The sequence below is a fragment of the Ostrinia furnacalis genome, unplaced genomic scaffold (assembly GCF_004193835.3).
Source record: "Ostrinia furnacalis isolate ACB-3 unplaced genomic scaffold, ASM419383v2 OfSCF2315, whole genome shotgun sequence".
NCBI lineage: Eukaryota > Metazoa > Arthropoda > Insecta > Lepidoptera > Crambidae > Ostrinia > Ostrinia furnacalis.
This window is the reverse complement of record NW_021132554.1, coordinates 44,076-63,012: the sequence shown is the minus strand read 5'-3', so window position 1 is coordinate 63,012 and position 18,937 is coordinate 44,076. Positions and strand designations below refer to the sequence as shown.

At 43.9% G+C, this 18,937-nt stretch overlaps 1 protein-coding gene across 3 annotated transcripts in view; it reads right to left on the bottom strand.

Moving 5' to 3' along the window:
- The window catches only part of clu (clustered mitochondria protein homolog), a 34,954-nt gene that overhangs the window by 1,916 nt on the left and 14,101 nt on the right, over nucleotides 1-18,937 (bottom strand). For all 3 annotated transcript variants that reach the window (XM_028307726.1, XM_028307728.1, XM_028307727.1), the window contains 13 exons: nucleotides 16,624-16,836; nucleotides 12,943-13,117; nucleotides 12,530-12,635; nucleotides 12,032-12,450; nucleotides 11,584-11,786; nucleotides 9,019-9,225; nucleotides 7,883-8,119; nucleotides 4,150-4,232; nucleotides 3,927-4,056; nucleotides 3,580-3,852; nucleotides 2,936-3,061; nucleotides 1,936-2,151; nucleotides 851-1,065 (listed from right to left, as the gene is read on the bottom strand). In XM_028307726.1, the coding sequence (XP_028163527.1) occupies nucleotides 851-1,065; nucleotides 1,936-2,151; nucleotides 2,936-3,061; nucleotides 3,580-3,852; nucleotides 3,927-4,056; nucleotides 4,150-4,232; nucleotides 7,883-8,119; nucleotides 9,019-9,225; nucleotides 11,584-11,786; nucleotides 12,032-12,450; nucleotides 12,530-12,635; nucleotides 12,943-13,117; nucleotides 16,624-16,836 (2,603 nt within the window). The remainder of the gene's footprint in view (nucleotides 1-850; nucleotides 1,066-1,935; nucleotides 2,152-2,935; nucleotides 3,062-3,579; nucleotides 3,853-3,926; nucleotides 4,057-4,149; nucleotides 4,233-7,882; nucleotides 8,120-9,018; nucleotides 9,226-11,583; nucleotides 11,787-12,031; nucleotides 12,451-12,529; nucleotides 12,636-12,942; nucleotides 13,118-16,623; nucleotides 16,837-18,937) is intronic.

Here is an 18,937-nt window from a genome sequence, read left to right as displayed (position 1 = left end):
TGAGAAAACTAACAGCGTATTAATTTATCACACAATATGGCCAATAACAGGTTTCCCTTAACACTAGTAAAGGGGATGTACCGTTGAAATGTTACAGTAACGAGATTGCTGTTAATTTTTATCTGGGATGTAAAAACTAAGGTCACGATCTAATTCGTGAGCCATCGTAAGCAGGATGTATTTCAAATCACAAGTAGAGTTCGAGAGAACAATGACAAAGCTGATAAAAGCATTACTGGCCACTCTGGCCAGACACTACTGTCTGCGTAAAGCACGCCTTGTAAAGATGCCGCGTGCGTGCTACACCTGCTTTGAGTTTTGAACTTCTACCTGATCTGCACGAATAGTATCCCAGGTTGAGCATATCGATGACGGAAGGCCATTATTAGGCCATTTTAACGACAAGTGCCCGAGCAACGTACGCCTTTAAAGCAGGCCGCGTGCTACAGTACAGCGTCACCTGCTCCGAGTTCCCAACTCCTTTTTTCTGATTAATTTGTTGCAGGTCTAATGATAGTAATCCTTCTTGGCCTTGTTCCTTTAGTTTATGGCGTTTAAGCTGTAAATCCTCACCTGATCTGCACGAATAGTATCCCGTTAATCAGGTTAAGCATGTCAATGACAGAGGCCATGCCGGGCGGCTGGATGTACAGCGGCGGCGGCGCGCGCGCGTATCCCATTTTAACGACAAGTGCCCGAGCAACGTACGCCTTTAAAGCAGGCCGCGTGCTACAGAGTCACCTGCTCCGAGTTCCCAACTCCTTTTTTTCTGATTAATTTGTTGCAGGTCTAATGACAGTCATCCTTTTTGGCCTTGTTACTTTATGGCGTTCAAGCTGTAAATCCTCACCTGATCTGCACGAAGAGTATCCCGTTGATCAGGTTGAGCATATCAATGACGGAGGCCATGCCGGGCGGCTGGATGTGCAGCGGCGGCGGCGCGGGCGGCGCGTGAGGCGCGCGCGCGTAGGCCTCCGCGAGCCGCTTCTGGAGCACCACGGCCTGCTGCGTGAGGTGGCGCAGGCACTCTGAGGACTCGCGGGTCTTCTCGTGCTTCTCGCCGAGCTGGGGGATGGAAATGTAGTGCTATAGAATTATTACAAAGTAAGTGACGTCACAAACCAATTCTACAGTTAGGGTTGCAACATTTTACTTTAACATTAACAAACGTCAAGTCTGTCAAACTCTATATCAAAACCACCGGTTATTGTTATAGTTACGGTTAAAGTAAGTTAGTGCAACTCAGCCTTAGTAACAAATAGACTGTCAAATCAGTAATAGGTGATTTTGGTGCTCAAATACAACTTATTGTATAAGAATGGGATCAATCAAATCAATCTTTCCTTCACTTTCCCACACAAACTGCAAAATCTGATTCTTCTTGGTCCTCTAGGCAGTCTGCCAAAATCTGATTTTCGCGAATGAAAAATCCGCCAGATGGCAATACGTAGACGCGAGGTCCAAATGCTGCATGATTGGTTATTTTTGACATGACATTGACAGATATGTCAAAATCCACCAATCACGCAGCAGTCAGACCCCACATCCACGTCCCGCCATCTAGCGGATCTTTCATTCGCGAAAAACCCGCATTGAAATTTTCATTTAGCGATTTCCCACAGCTCTAATATTAGGTACGTCTAGACTGGACCAATCTGGAGCAAGCGCGGCCCGTGTACGTCACTCATCACCGCCAATGCGGCTCCGCGACCGCAGCGCCATTCGCAGGTGGCTCCGTCCACACGATACTCACTCGCCGATGGCTCCGTCCACACGACACTCACTCGCGGGTGGCTCCGTCCACACGACACTCACTCGCGGGTGGCTCCGTCCACACGACACTCACTCGCGGGTGGCTCCGTCCACACGACACTCACTCGCGGGTGGCTCCGTCCACACGACACTCACTCGCGGGTGGCTCCGTCACACACTCACCAGCTGCTTGTAGATGGAGTAGGTCTCCTTCTCGTGGTGCAGCGCGGCGCGGAAGTCGCCCAGGCAGGACAGCGTGCGGGCCAGCAGGTGGCGCGCCACCGCCGCCTTGAGCGAGCGCGGCCCGTGCACGCCGCTCGTCACCGCCAGCGCGCGTTCGGCGAACCGAAGCGACAGCTCGTATTCGCCGACCGCGTGCAGGATCAACGCGATGTTGCTCTGTTCGAAATATAAAATGTTTGATTAAGGGCTGATTTTTCAATCGTCGGATAACTTTTAACTGAAGAATAAGTTTGGCACATTGACAGTTTTAGTACGGGAAATATGTCAAAATGACAATGTTATTCTTCAGATAAAAAATATCTGACGATTGAAAAATCAGCCCTTAGTTTCGTCCTTATTAGCAAATGATCGGACGACCTTTATGGACTAGTGCTACGTCAAATCAAGCCTCTTTTACTATGGGAACAATATGAAAATCGGGGAAATGATCATATTATAACCACCTTCTTAGTAAACTAAAAACTATGTCTATCATTGCCAGTCAATCTACTATTCGCCAAGAGAAAAAATAAAAGAATTCAATTTTAATGTAGCGTACCTACTAAACGTGCCGTTTTTACATAACGTTGTATTATGTCGACTTGAAGATAACTGATTGTTCAAGTCTTTTGCTAAAGGTCGAAAAATACTGAATAAAACATGAACGGTTCAAATGGCGATCGATATCGATCTCCAATTCAAAATATTGTTATAAATTAATATAGTTTTGACTAAGAACTTTAAATGCATTGAAGATGCATCTTCCAGAGATTCTGACCTATGCCATTACATATTCTAGAGAGCTATAACATAAACAACCAAAATAATAACGAATGTATCCCATCACAACTTACATAATGAGACTTAAACTTTTTGGCTATTGATCACAAATGCCATTCGTTTGGCAGTGGCACAACATTCTTCATAGATTTGAGGTCAAAATCAACATTGTTGTACTCACGTCTAGCAAGGCCATCTCGGGGTGATTCTCGCCGCAGACCAACAGCGCTAAGTAGCGAGCGCGGTACAAAAGCTTCAGGGCCGTGCTCACTTGACCGTTGGCGAAGCAGTACAGGGCCAAATGCGACTGGAATAAAAAAGAAACAATTCAAAGTTACTGCTTATATTCAAGAATATGGTATTGACTTTAAAAGGACTCAAAATTATAAGGGCATAAATGGAGTATCATAATAAGTAAGTTATTGACAAAACAAATTAATGAAATTCAAAATTTGGTAATACACCCATCAATATGTCTACATGGAATTCCAACTACAAGTAAAGATATACGGAGTATTGCAGATGCAAGACGCAAATAAAATAACAGATTGATCACTTCACTTCAGTTTAGCATATCTTGCAACAAGGTCAGACTGTGAGAAGAATTTAACTTGCAAACAACATCATCTTTCGGATTATACATTTAAATCTTTAGGAATCGACAGATCGGTTATGTTTCCTGCGAGATTTGAGACTACGTGAAAAAGGATACTACACACAGTCTTTGAAATTCAACTAAGTTTATGGTCGTAAGTCAATAGAACTCTATATTACATCAAGTCAAAACTAATAATAATTAGAATAAAAAAAATCAAGTCCACTCACGTATTCAGTAATAGTGTAAGGATGGTCAATGCCGTTGACTCGCTCTGACATGAACACGGCCTTCTGCTGGTACGCCATAGCGTCCCTATGTTCCCCAGTGACGTAGCACAAACGTGCCACCATACGCAAGCATTGAGCGATCTCTCCGTGCATAGCTCCGTAAACATTGTTCAAGAGGTTCAGAGCCTCCGTGATAAGTTCGTGACCTTCAGACACGGCGCCAGCTTGAATCTTGTTCTGACCGGTCGTGTAGAAATTGTATGCGTCTGATGCCTGGAAAAAATATTAAAATAAACAAACTGTCCCAAAATATTGAATTTGAAATTAACATTAGGATAAATACTTACCCTAGGATTGATATGTTTAACAACAGGGAAAATATTCATGATATCTGATCCACTGAATGTAGCCTTATTCTTAATGTCAAAATCGTATTCGCGAAGCATGATTTGTAGACCCACTTTGAGAGCGAAGGACCTGTAAGTAAAACGATGGAATAAAGATTATGTTAACGAAACATGAATAACAAGCAACGATACCCAACTTTTAAAACATATTTTTTGTACCAACCTGAGAAGAGATATCTTTTGCAGGCCATGTTTTTCTATTACAACCTCCATGTTTTCCGCATTAAGTTCATAGCCCCAGTATGCCTGCAAAAGCAACAAAATGGTATAAGTGCTTAAACTCGGCCTTGATTCGACGGGGGTGGTGCCTGCGTGTGCGCCACGTACTTCAGAGGGAGCTAGGGGCATCCTCGTAACTAGATCACGCAGTCAAAGCAATCTATTTGCGCGAACAGTGATTTTTTAAGGGAAACGGGTACAGTATACTTTTTTTTAACGTCGGGAAATGCTTTGGTCGATGTGGATGGCCAGTAGGTTATGTGAGACTGTCCCCGCCTGCTCACTAAAGGCGGGGCCTACCCACTAAAACCCAACGGTGTCCACCAGAGCCCAAAGAAACGGAGCCGCGAGTTATTGTCCTAGCTCGGACATTCGTCTGCAGCTCCGCCTCAGACAAGAGGCTTGCTCACGACCAAGCCTCTCCGGCTTTGAGGGAACAAGGGGTACCAGTCTACTAGTCTACCATCACACCTACCTTGAGCTCGGCCTTGATCTGCGAGAACAGCGCTTTAGGCGTCAAGTTCTGCCAGTCAGTATTCGGCGGCGGCTGCGGCGGCGGGTGGTGCCTGCCCCCCGCCCCGCCGCGGGAGCCTCGCCCGCGCTCACGCAAGGAGGCCACTAAGTATGATACAGTGGGGGTACGCAAACACTTACTTTGAGTTCGGGCCTTGATCCGGTGCCTGTGAGTGCATCATGTGTTTAAGAGGGAGGGAGGGGCATCCTCGCAATTAGATCACAGTAATCTATATGCGCGACCAGTGATTTTCTAAGGGAGAGAGGCATAGTCTACTAGTCTACCATCACCTACCTTGAGCTCGGCCCTTGATCTGCGAGAACAGCGCCTTGGGCGTCAAGTTCTGCCAGTCGGTATTCGGCGGCGCTCACGCAAGGAGGTCACTAAGTATGATACAGTGGGGGTACGCAATCACTTACGAGTTCGGGCCTTGATCCGGTGCTTGTGAGTGCATCACGTGTTTAAGAAGGAGGGGCATCCTCGCAACTAGATCACGCAGTCACGGTCTATATGCGCGAACAGTGAGAGGCAGTCTACTAGTCTACCATCACAGTTACCTTGAGCTCGGCCTTGATCTGCGAGAACAGCGCTTTGGGCGTCAGGTTCTGCCAGTCAGTGTTGGGCGGCGGTTGCGGCGGCGGGTGGTGCCTGCGCGTGCGGCGCCCGCGGCCCCCGCGCGCCCCCCGCCCCGCCGCGGGAGCCTCGCCCGCGCTCACGCAAGGTGGCTACTAAGTATGATACAGTGGGCGTACGCAAACACTTACTTTGAGTTCGGGCCTTGATCCGGTGCCTGTGAGTGCATCACGGGTTTGAGAGGGAGGGATCACAGTAATCTATCTGCGCGAACAGTGATTTTCTAACGGAGAGAGGCATAGTCTACTTTCTACCATCAGCTACCTTGAGTTCGGCCTTGATCTGCGAGAACAGCGCCTTAGGCGTCAAGTTCTGCCAGTCAGTATTCGGCGGCGGCTGCGGCGGCGGGTGGTGCCTGCCCCCCGCCCCGCCGCGGGAGCCTCGCCCGCGCTCACGCAAGGTGGCCACTAAGTATGATACAGTGGGCGTACGCAATCACTTACGAGTTCGGTGCCTGTGAGTGCATCACGTGTTCAAGAGGGAGGGATCACAGTAATCTATCTGCGCGAACAGTAATTTTCTAAGGGAGAAGGGCATAGTCTACTTTCTACCATCACCTACCTTGAGCTCGGCCTTGATCTGCGAGAACAGCGCTTTAGGCGTCAAGTTCTGCCAGTCAGTATTCGGCGGCGGCTGCGGCGGCGGGTGGTGCCTGCGCGTGCGGCGCCCGCGGCCCCCGCGCGCGCCTCGTCCCGCCGCCGGAGCCTCGCAGCGCTCACGCGAGGAAGCCACTAAGTATGATACAGTGGGCGTACGCAATCAATCGCTTACAAGTTCGGGCCTTGATCCAGTGCCTGTGAGTGCATCACGTGTTTAAGAGGGAGGGAGGGGCATCCTCGCAACTAGACGCAGTCACAGTAATCTTTCTGTGCAAACGGTGATTGTCTAAGGGGGTGTCTACCATCACAGTTACCTTGAGCTCGGCCTTGATCTGCGAGAACAGCGCCTTAGGCGTCAAGTTCTGCCAGTCAGTGTTGGGCGCTCACGCAAGGAGGCTACTAAGTATGATACAGTAGGGGTACGCAATCACTTAAGAGTTTGGGCCTTGATCCGGAGCCTGTGAGTGCATCATGTGTTTAAGAGGGAGGGATCACAGTAATCTATCTATCTGCGCGAACAGTGATTTTCTAAGGGAGAGAGGCATAGTCTACTCCTCTACCATCAGCTACCTTAAGCTCGGCCTTGATCTGCGAGAACAGCGCCTTAGGCGTCAAGTTCTGCCAGTCAGTGTTGGGCGGCGGTTGCGGCGGCGGGTGGTGCCTGCGCGTGCGGCGCCCGCGGCCCCCGCACGCCCCCCACCCCGTCGCGGGAGCCTCGCCCGCGCTCACGCGAGGAGGCCACTAAGTATGATACAGTGGGGGTACGCAATCACTTACTTTGAATTCAGGCGTTGATCCGGTGCCTGCGAGTGCATCACGTGTTTAAGAGGGAGGGAGGGGCATCCTCGCAACTAGACGCAGTCACAGTAATCTATCTACGCGAACAGTGATTTTCTAAGGGAGAGAGGCATAGTCTACTAGTCTACCATCACACCTACCTTGAGCTCGGCCTTGATCTGTGAGAACAGCGCTTTAGGCGTCAAGTTCTGCCAGTCAGTGTTGGGCGGCGGCTGCGGCGGCGGGTGGTGCCTGCCCCCCGCCCCGCCGCGGGAACCTCGCCCGCGCTCACGCGAGGAGGCCACTAAGTATGATACAATGGGGGTACGCAATCACTTACGAGTTCGGTGCCTGTGAGTGCATCACGTGTTCAAGAGGGAGGGATCACAGTAATCTATCTGCGCGAACAGTGATTTTCTAAGGGAGAGAGGCATAGTCTACTAGTCTACCATAACTTACCTTGAGCTCGGCCTTGATCTGCGAGAACAGCGCTTTAGGCGTAAGATTCTGCCAGTCAGTGTTGGGCGGCGGCTGCGGCGGCGGGTGGTGCCTGCGCGTGCGGCGCCCGCGGCCCCCACGCGCTCCCCGCCCTGCCGCGGGAGCCTCGCCCGCGCTCACGCAAGGAGGCCACTAAGTATGATACAGTGGGCGTACGCAATCACTTACGAGTTCGGGCCTTGATCCGGTGCTTGTGAGTGCATCACGTGTTTAAGAGGGAGCGAGGGGCACCCTCGTAACTAGATCACGGTCTATATGCGCAAACAGAGATTATCTAAGGGAGAGAGGCATAGTCTACTAGTCTACCATCACAGTTACCTTGAGCTCGGCCTTGATCTGCGAGAACAGCGCCTTGGGCGTCAAGTTCTGCCAGTCGGTGTTGGGCGGCGGCTGCGGCGGCGGGTGGTGCCTGCGCGTGCGGCGCCCGCGTCCCCCGCGCGCGCCTCGTCCCGCCGCGGGAGCTTCGCCCGCGCTCACGCAAAAAGGCCACTAAGTATGATACAGTGGGGGTACGCAAACACTTACGAGTTCGGGCCTTGATCCGGTGCCTGTGAGTGCATCACGTGTTTGAGAGGGAGGGATCACAGTAATCTATCTGCGCGAACAGTGATTTTCTAAGGGAGAGAGGCATAGTCTACTAGTCTACCATCACCTACCTTGAGCTCGGCCTTGATCTGCGAGAACAGCGCTTTAGGCGTCAAGTTCTGCCAGTCAGTGTTGGGCGGCGGCTGCGGCGGCGGGTGGTGCCTGCGCGTGCGGCGCCCGCGTCCCCCGCGCGCGCCCCGCCCCGCCGCGGGAGCCTCGCCCGCGCTCACGCCGGGTGAAGGGCACGCGCCGAGCAGGCAGTTTAGGAAGTGAGCCACGGCGCCTCCGATGCACATTGCTTCGCAGCCCTGGAGGAATGAAAGATAGTTAAAATGATATTCATATTATTATGTATGCCCTATTTTAGGACATTTAAACACGTCCTAAATATAGCTTGTTCTACCACCACTTTAGAACAACATATCGACTGGAAAAAGTGGCGAAATAAGTTTTTGAATATAAAAATGTATTATTTATGTCAGACCAATTAACGGTGCAGCTCTTCTACTGTTTCACTTAAAAAAATAAGTTGACGACCTTATGAACTAGGAGCATTTATCTGCTACTGGTAAACCATACCTGCTAGGCTTGTGTAGTAAGTACATGTACTACGTACTAAAGTCTCGTCGCCGAGCACGTAGAATTTCTTCCAATGACCCCAAGCTACCCATCCTTATCATCCTCATCTCAGCCATAGGACATCCACTGCTGAACATAGGCCTCCCCCAATGCTTTCCATGTTGCCCGGTTGGTAGCGGCCTGCGTCCAGCGCCTTCCTGCTACCTTTACCACACTCACTGCGGCCGCCCGTCGTAGTCGCGACAGAAATATAATTACGCGCGAGCGATAAGTATGGGTAGCTTGGCGTTATTGGACGAAATTCTACATGCTCGGCGACCGGACTTTATTAGGAAGCAATCCCTTTAGGTGAACGAGAACGAACTACTCCGTCTTGGTTGTTCAAATCGGTATTTTATTTCACTTTAGTACATATTACCTGCAGGTAGGCGGTGTACACGTGCTTGGCGGCGCGCAGCACGAGCTCGCCGACGGCGATGGCGTGCAGGTAGGCGAGGTGCGCGTGCGGGCGCAGCGCGGCGCACACGCGGCCCAGGTAGCGCACGTTGATGCCGCGCGCGTGCAGCGCCTCCGCCAGGCCCGCGCCGTCCATGGGCGCTGCTGCGTGCATTCTGCTAGTGCATCATACCTGCAGGTAGGCGGTGTACACGTGCTTGGCGGCGCGCAGCACGAGCTCGCCGACGGCGATGGCGTGCAGGTAGGCGAGGTGCGCGTGCGGGCGCAGCGCGGCGCACACGCGGCCCAGGTAGCGCACGTTGATGCCGCGCGCGTGCAGCGCCTCCGCTAAGCCCGCGCCGTCCATCGGCGCTGCTGCGTGCTCGAGGCACTCGCGGACCTGTGGAATAAAGATAAAGATATTTATTTACATAAACATGTGTGAAAACATATTACAAAGCAACATGATTTGGTCTTACAGTTTTAACAGGTGATAGGTACAACATGTTTTATAGTTCCAAAATACTGAACTGTCCTATGCATGACATTGACAGTGGGGCGCCACCGTCAATACCGGATCGCTAGTTCCGATTTTTGCCATGTTGGAAACCATATAGTTGAACGATGGTAGCGCCCCCCTGTCATTGAGTTTGGCGGGACAGTTCAGCGTGGGTCATCTATACCAAGATATTGGCATGTAAATGATATTTCAAGTAAGAATGTCAATAATACATTAAAATAGCATTCATTATCATCATTTCAGTCAGCCATAGAACATCCACTGCTGAACATCATTTCCCAATGTTTTTCATATCGATCGATTGGTAGCGGCCTGCGGAATAGCAATAAAGAATTTTAATTTGAACCTGTACACAAGCTTATTATTCATTATCATTAGTGTCCGACCGAATGTTCGGTTTCGGTTTCGTTTTCGGTTGAGTTTCGGTAAAAACACGAGTTTCGGTTTAGTTTCGTTTTCGGCGGCAAACTTGCCGAAACTACGACCGAAACCGAATGTACATTCGAGAGTTTCCGCGCTGTTATGTTCGGCGCGTTGAATGAGTGAATGAATCCGATCAGAGCCAATGTCGTGATTCGCTCGCTTGTTTGTTTGCTTGGAGAAGCAGCTTTTCCTCAAGACTACTCCCGCTACCTCAAGGGCGAGCGCACGCAGCGGGCACCCGCTCCGAGGCTAAGGCTGGTTTTAGTCTGGCTGGACAGAGACAGTCCACGTGACACTAAAACCAGCTTACGTGGAGGCCCCTAGAGTAATAATCTTTAACGTGACATGTGTGTCAAAAAAAATGCACTATTGAGTAATTAATATCAACTTTGAAGTAAATCACCATCAAAATAACTTTCTACCCCTGTTTAACATAGTTTCACTAAAAATACAATGTTTCACTAAAATACGAAACACGTCTTCCATTAATTGTGTTATAGGAATGTTTATGCAAAATTTGAAGTACACTCAACATCAAATAAACCGCACCTTCCGCGACGCGAACTTTATAGATTTTCTTCTGACACAATCATGGTACCCCAACAATATTGGTGTTATTTGAAAGCCCAATAATTAATATCCTTAAAGAAAAATACATTTCATTTCTAAATAAAGAATTAACATTTACAATAAATGTGACTTGAAAATAGACCTTACTTTGGGCTCACCTCTAGGATCAATTAGACCAATTTTTATGGTTATAAAACCAAATAAAGATCTCACGTGTCCTCTTTAACAGATGGATAGCGATTAATCCCAACTTAACAGTTTTATAGTAATAAAAAATGGCTATAGCGTAACTACCTATTTTTTGAAGAAGTGACTCTGGATCCTTGTAAAGACACATTTTTGGGGTAAAAACCTTTCCTTTAATGAAATGAAGTTTAAAACTAGGCTTTCAAATGGTACCAATGTTGGTGGGAAGTGGGGATGCATACGTTTGATAAGTGCTTGTCGCGGGAGGTGCGATTTATTTGATGCCGAGTGTAGATTGGACGAAGGAATCTCGTTATCCCATATAAACTTTGCCCCCCCCCCCCCCCCTTTTACCTCCTTAGGGGTAGAATTTTGGAAAATCCTTTCTTATCAGATGCTTACATCATACAAAGAACACATCGTCCAAGTTTCAGGTCTCTACGACTTATACCTATTGTGATTGTGATATTAGTAACTTTGTGATTTAAAGTGAAATCTATGTGATTTAAAGAGAAAACAATAAAGTCTGACTGATTATAATAACGTTTTCTTTATTTTTCCCTCAAAATATGAGCCTTGTAAGGAAGTTTCGGTTTCGGTTTCGGTTTCGGCCGAAATAGACACCGTTGCCGAAATTCGTTTTCGGTTTCGGTTTCGGTCGTAAAACTAGTTTCGGTCGGACACTAATTATCATAATCAGGTCATTCATTCTTCACTACAAGAGAACGACCCTCTTTAATTTACCAGAGACAAATGGAGGATTGTAAGTATACTCCCCATGGGCAAACAGGTCGGGGAAGCACACATTTTGCGACTTGATTGAGATAATTAAGTAGGTGCCTGGCAGTTCGCGAGTTTAACTCGCGAACGAAAGAAAGCTGAACTAGTTCGCGAACTAGTGAACTGGGATTCAACCGGGTTTTATTAACATCTCCTAAAAATATGTCGATTGGGTAGTGTGCCATAATCTGTATAGTTTCACGTGGAAGACTGCGTTTATTTCTTATCGCGTTGGATGATGGATAGTAGCCAGCTATTATCCGTACTCTAGGTACTTACAAATGCCGGTATCTGCGTGGTGAGCAGGAAAGCCGCAGCCTCCTTGACGAGGTGTCGCTGCTTGGCCAGCTGTTCTGGCGGCGCGGCGTGCTTGATACCCGCCGAATACACGTCGGGGTTGAAACGCACGTCGAACTCAGACTCCTTGAGCGAGGCAACGGCGCGCGCCGCAGACGCCACTACAGCGCGGGAACGCTCGCCAGCTGAAAAAAGACGATCATGACAGTTAAATTTTCTTCATAATGGCTCTAGTTGGCACCACTGGCCAGATACGGGAACTCTCCTCTATATTTTCGCCAACTGGTGACCGCTAATGCCCTTATTGCAAAAATCACATCACTAATTGACTTTATAACGCCATGTTTGGAGAAATTAGTATCTTCAAATACCTCAAATAACAAAACTTTAAATAAAAGGTCAATGAAAAAATTTGTAAAATAAAACTTACAATCACTCTCTTGCTTGTCTCCACTGCAAATCGAGTCTGTGATGCTCTCCACAATTTTTTTGGCAACATCAGTGTCAATATCAGAATAATTGTCGTTCAACAAAAGCTCATCATCTTTGCCCTTGTCCTTCCCTTCTTCCTTGGTCGTCGCTACCTCCTCAGTTTTGGCTTCATCTTTTTTGGCTTCCTCTTTTTTAACTACCTCCTTTTTGGCACTTTCTTTCTCCTTCTTCGACTTTTTATCTTTAGGTTCCTTTTCTTTCTTAGTTTCTTTAACATCAGTCTCACTAGTAACTGCTTTAGCTTCAGTTTCTTTTTTGTTTTCGATGGATTTTTGTTCGGATGATTCACGCTGCTTCTTCGCACTTAACTGTTGCAGGTGGAACGCAGCGTAGCGGATGAACATGAAGTAACGGTTTCTAGAAATAATACAGTAAAGTTATAGAATGATCACTTCTTAAACTTAACGCATATTTTTATTATTTATAAGATACTCACTCAACAAAACTATCGACTAACTCTTGTCTAAGGCAACAAAGTTTGTGCTTATGGATAATTGGGAAACCCATTGACTTGATGTCTTCCCTTAGCTCGTCATCTTCCACTGAAACAAAACAATAAATTCACAATTTATCCAAATCCTTAAAAATAGAAGGCTCCAAAAGACAGGATATTTAATAACTTGAATTCAATCATACAAAAAGCAGTTTTTCGAATCTCCAGAGATTTTTAGTCTGAAGGTCTTGTCTATAATGCATGTTGCATTAAGATTCAGCTTTTAGAATACAATGTTAACATGCATATTGCTTGGGTATTTTATGTTATTTTACAGATAATACTAGTGTTGTAACCGCATTTGTTACCGATTCCACCTTTATCGGTACGACAGATAGAAGAAAAAGAATACTTACGTTGAAGGAAGTTGACGTCAGGCGGGAATGTGCGCAGCAAGTCGAGGATGTAATGGCGGCCGTCGTTGCCGATGATGCCCTTGCACTCCACGCTCGAGCACAGCTCGACCGTCTCGCCGTTCGCACTGATCACCGAGTGAGGCATGATCTTCAGCTGCTGGCCTGCTTTGCTCAGCTGTTGGCAAGGAGAATATCAGTAATGGACCTACCAAGTTGATTACAACTCGTAGACTAGGCATTAGGCATTCCATGACATCAGTGTCGTTTTCAAAATGTGACTGAAACGAAGATAGTGCTGATAGAAGCTAGCGCTGACGCTCCTACCACTATCGCCTGTTGAATGCGCTATCCCTGAGAATAGCGCATTCCATAAAGCTGTCAAACTGACTCCTGTGAGTTAGATATATCGCACCCTTAATAATGAATGGGCACAACTCCAAAATTCAGTTTTTTGGGAAAAGCCAAAAAACCAATCGGCGGATCGCGGTTTTTTACATAATTGGCTTCAAAATCTTTATTTTATCAGCTACAACTTTCAAATTAAGCATACTTCATCACTGGTATCTGTTATGTAATTTGACATGAGACATTTTTGAAAATATTGATTATGAGTATGAAAAAAAAATGTTTAAAAAAATATTTCAAAGTTAGGCCTTTATTTTACTATTTCTGTTGTTGTGATTTTGGGTATTACTTGTACTTGTGCCCATCTAATCCTTAGGCTGAATTGTTTTATATGGCATATTCCCTAATATTGCTCTCTAATATTTAAAAATAAGTGTATTATTCGATTTTTATATTGATTTACGCCCAATAACATTGGGGACAGTTATTGTGCGGTATAGTAGCTTATAGCCAATTCAGTATAAGAGTAGGGTGCTGAATACTAGAAAATTATTAGATATGTCGAATTAGATTAAAATAAAGACTATTAGCTATTTCTCTGAGAAAACCGACATGAAAATACTAATTTTATGCATTCAAAATATTTTTACTTAGATAGATAGGGACTCTTACCCTATAAAAAATATGCTTTTTATCAAATAAAGAAAAAACCTACAAAAACTTTTTCTGTAAGGTTTTCTGTTATGGATTTGTTCAGGATAATCACTTATTAAAGTCCAACAGCCAGTACCTTGGTATCTTTTTTCCACTATCCTGCTGTCCTGGTGGAAGGAACCGTTCTCCTTGTCCCTTACTATAATCACCCACATTATGTGGGAATCAGTTCAAATGGCTATTGTAAAAAATACAATTTAATACTCAAATTGGCGTGTGTAATTTTTGAAGGATTTTAGCAACCAATTTTGAACACAAGAATATCTATTCTGGTGTTCTAACATTCCCCAAAAAATATTTTACTACTAAAGCACCTTAGCCATGCTTCAGATTCAATTTGTGTTATATGGTTTACAAATACAGTCTTTTATAAGAGCACGGATTTGCAGTCCATCGAAGATAGCTGCTTTTAATTTTTCCGTACTCATCATCATTTTGCTTTTGATCATTTTAGTGATTAGAAAGCTCAATACATATCTTTGGCCCTCCAAATAGAAGCCCTTTACGTCCTGCTTGACTTCAGTATTGCAAAGAGTCTACGTACACAAGGTTTACGACGATATTGGACACCCAATATTTATTATTTTGTACAATTTTTATCCCAGAGTATGCTTGGTTTGTTATCACATACTCCGTGATCTTTTTTCTTTGCTTTTGTGTACAATATTTGCCACATATTAATAAAAACTGGTGTTAACACAAGATTACATTACGAACTCACATTTTTAAGACAAAAAGCACTTTAGAACTTAAATTTAGACAAACTGAAAATTTCAAGGTCTAATAGCTGATCAGTAAAATTGTAGTAACTTAATACGTGAAAAGATAATTTTAAAATAAATTCGATGTATCCTCAGTCTTTAGAATCTGAGTGATTAATTAGCATCAATTTATGTGACCGTAATAAATTAAAGAATATAATTATAAATTATAACACTAACATATTAAAGTAATTCACCTTTTGGCTGACTAGTGCGTTTATTCATGAAATAAACAAAGAAAAAAGCCAACCCGAGCCCCGAGCGAACGTTAATAGCCTTAACACGTAGGTATGTCTCTTATTTTATAAATCATTAGTTTATTTGTTGGGAAGTATTTCATAACCACCGCTTTATTTCTTAGCATCGCGATAAAACATTCTATAGGCTCCTAATCAACCAATAGGTATGAAAATTAATACCAAGAAGCAAATTACTTTTATAGGAGAGTTATAAATTTAACTAAAAACACCCATCCATGGTCCGCCTAACTAAAGTTAAAGTTATGTTTTATAATTTTCTATGATTAACGGGACTTTATCAATGTAATAAAAATGAAAATGTAACATATTATTAGAAATATATGGAATTAATTAGACTTAGCTCACTAACACTTATTTAAAAGTTTGTCACACAAAGGCACAACTCCAAATTGGACCACAGTCGCGGGGGCCGGATTCGACAAATATCGGCATGTCTCTGATTCAGCCCTTCTAGCGGGAAGATAGATGAAAGTATGGAAGGGGCACAACATGTAGAACTCTTTAATCTGATCGTTGTTTTCGATTTCTGTGAAAGCCATCTTGTAGAACTGACGAAAATATGCCTCTCTAGTACAAAAAGTAAAAAACCAAAAATTTTGAGTTGTGCCCCTATATTATTAAGGGTGCGATATCTCTATAGCCAGTATTCGGAAATTACTCTCAAATATTAATTGAAACTCGAGAACAATTAATGTTGTGTACTGTGATTGCCCCAAAATAATTTAAATTCAACTAATTACAGACACTGATTTTAAAAATACTCGTATACGAAATTATTTTACAATCACAATAAGAAGTAAGAAATGTGCTCGATTTTATATATACCTAGTGAATATTTATGAATTGGGAACATGTTTTTGTAGTCTATTAGTAGAAACAATCACCACGACATTTCTTGTCAATAGTAGAAACAATTCAGTACCTATTTCATGCTCATTTACACCGATATACGTGTGAAAATTGTAATTCAATAGTTATTTCCATGCAACGTTTTTGCCGTAGCTCGCACAGTAATGTTTAATGCATAAAACACACTATTCTCACAAAAGGTCAAATCTATACATACTATTGCTTAAAACGGAAACTAGATATTAAATATTCAATTGGTGTACATTGTTACTTAACCTTGCTAGTGTACTATCGCTACTCGGCGCTCATAGTACATAAGATTTCACTTGAATATTTTAAGCCTGCATTTAATGCATGCAAATCATTGTAACACGAGTGCGCTCAAATGCATGTACCAAAACGATGCATGCAATAAAGATATATTGACTACTCATATTGATTAATCCTTCAAGCTCCGCGAATCTAGACACAATAGATAATCAATTGTTGTGACATTAATTAATGCCGTCTGGGACTCTAATCGGTTAAGGAATGTCATGTCGTCTGTTTGCGTCTACTCGTGTCTTAACAACAAATACTTAGGAGTGTATGGAAAATGCTTGGGAGTAGGAGTGTCCAGGCATTCATATGTCTTAACCATTTTAGTGAGTCGGTCGGTACGGTTATTTTCCACTGTTTTAAAAGAGTACTCCATTATTTGGACGCGACATGATCCTATTGACTAATCATACGCATATTTCGAAAGCACTCACCAGATCCATATACTTGGGGTGAGACAGCACAGTGGTCCCGAAGTCGATGCTGCCGTAGACAACGCTCTGCTCCTGCTCCTTCTCGAGGATTCCAGGGATGATGGACTGGGCCGTGACGCGGTAGCCGCGATAGTCCACCACCACAGTTCCAAGCGTGTGTAGCCCGGGGGTATCCACAGCACTGTATACTCGCACGCCTTGGAGGTCGTTGCGCTACAAAGACACGTAAAAGTATTTAAAAGATATTTTTTTTTTTTGCAATAAGGTTTTTAAAAGGCGCTTTTACAGTGTCCTATTTAAACCCTACCATTGCTTCAGGACAGTGCTGAGAAGAAGCAGCGCCGAAAGAAACTCATGATCTTTTCACCACCAATCACTAATTTTTTAAGTGACCCATATGGTAACAAATAACAGCAATTTTACTGTCATAGGGGTCACTTAAAAATTAGGAATTGATAGTGAAAACGGGCATAAGTCTTTTAAAAAAATCTGTCAATATAACATCACGGGTTTCATAGGAGGCTAAACTGTAAATCCTGGCTGTACAGAAGTTTCAGTGGTGGGAAAGAGGTGGGATGAGTCCCGATTTCAGACCACGAGTGTGCAGCGTTTCCTAATTTGCAAACGTTGTTAAATTCATAATAACTAGACTGAGGCAGTAGGTAATTTTCTTTAAATAAAACCAATGCCCGACACTTTTGTTTGCCGGTGCGGTGATACAAAAAATGTTAATTGCAAGCCGTTGATTCATCTTGCAACGATTTGTGACGAAACCGGCTATCATTAACGTTATCAGAGTATATTTCTCTACAGTGAAATTGTCTTGAGATTTTAGCTAAAATTCAAACATAACAGAGATACTCAAAGCATACTGTCTTAGCAAGGTCGCCATGCGTCATGGGTGTTCAAATAAAATAAATTCTAGCTACTGTAAAGACATTCAGTTTAAAACACAATGGAAACATAATTAAGCCTACCACTAAACAGCACACACCCATTTATTGTAGTAGTTCATGGCGTAACACACAAATCAACGTACTTAATTGTTATCGTTTAATGACTGTTTAATTTATTGGCATGGACCTATAAAAAAAGGCGGACGGAACTCGCGCTACAACAAAACTGTGACGCAAAATTTTGGCGTTTGTCTATTGTGTGAGTGAATTTAGGGATGCCATGTTAGCCAAAACATTTTACCCATTTATTTTAAGAAAATCATAGATCGGCAGATGTTACTTGGAAATGTAGACAGAATTATTCCGTGCCATTTTAAAAGGATGAAAGGTGTATGCGTTGAGGTAGGCGCGAAATTTTCAATGTTCAAATTTTCTTACATTGTTTGCAAGTCAGTGTGTCAGGGTATGTACATAATGTGGATCAAAAATGATTCACGCAGTTACAAATTACAAATCTTGTGTACATTATAATCATAATCTTATGCATCATCAATATATTATTATTATCTCTGATAGATTTTTTTTAACCTACAACCTGACACTAACTTGCAATCAATGTAAGAAAATTTGAATTTCGCAGTTCCACATTTTTGGGAAGGATCAAATTTGCCCATGAAAATATATCCCATTAAAACACAATTATTATGATAAATTATTTTATTTCCATAGTATGCGTAATACATAACTAAAAAGTCCTAAAATCATTATTAATTTCCCATATTTCGGGTAATTTTCCCACGTAAATAACTGAGAACACTGGTCTTTGACGTATTATTTTTTCGAGTGAATGACGTTTGATTTCAATTAATTTCAATATTTTAATGTCGGGAAATAAGTGATTGGATTATTATTTTGCCTGTGAAATGTGATTCCTTAATTTTTGTTTGTTCGAACAGAACGGTTTTTACACAATTTCATCACACAAGACATGTCGTATTCGTGTTGTTTTTTCGCTGCTTAAATGTGTCAACTGTGTGAAGTTTGCACTCGAACTGGTGTAACAGGGTGTGAATGTGTGCGTGCCGGCCTGTACGTACAGGCAAGCTGGTGTATCCTAATGTCACAGTATTTTGTTGATGAGAATCCGTCCGACTTTTTTTATAGGTCCATGTTTATTGGCGGCCGATTTCATAATGACAAGTCTAGAGAAGCTTCGAAACACTTTCCAAAATTTCCAATGATATCAAGTTTATCATTCTTACTCATTCGGTTGCGTAAAATGATGACATCGGTAATGTTAAAATTAAATAACATAAAAAATATATGATACTAGGTACTTTTAACACAACAAAAAAAGGTAAACAAAAAAGTTGATAAAAGTACATAAGTACAGTGAGCCGAAACTCTCCATTTAAATA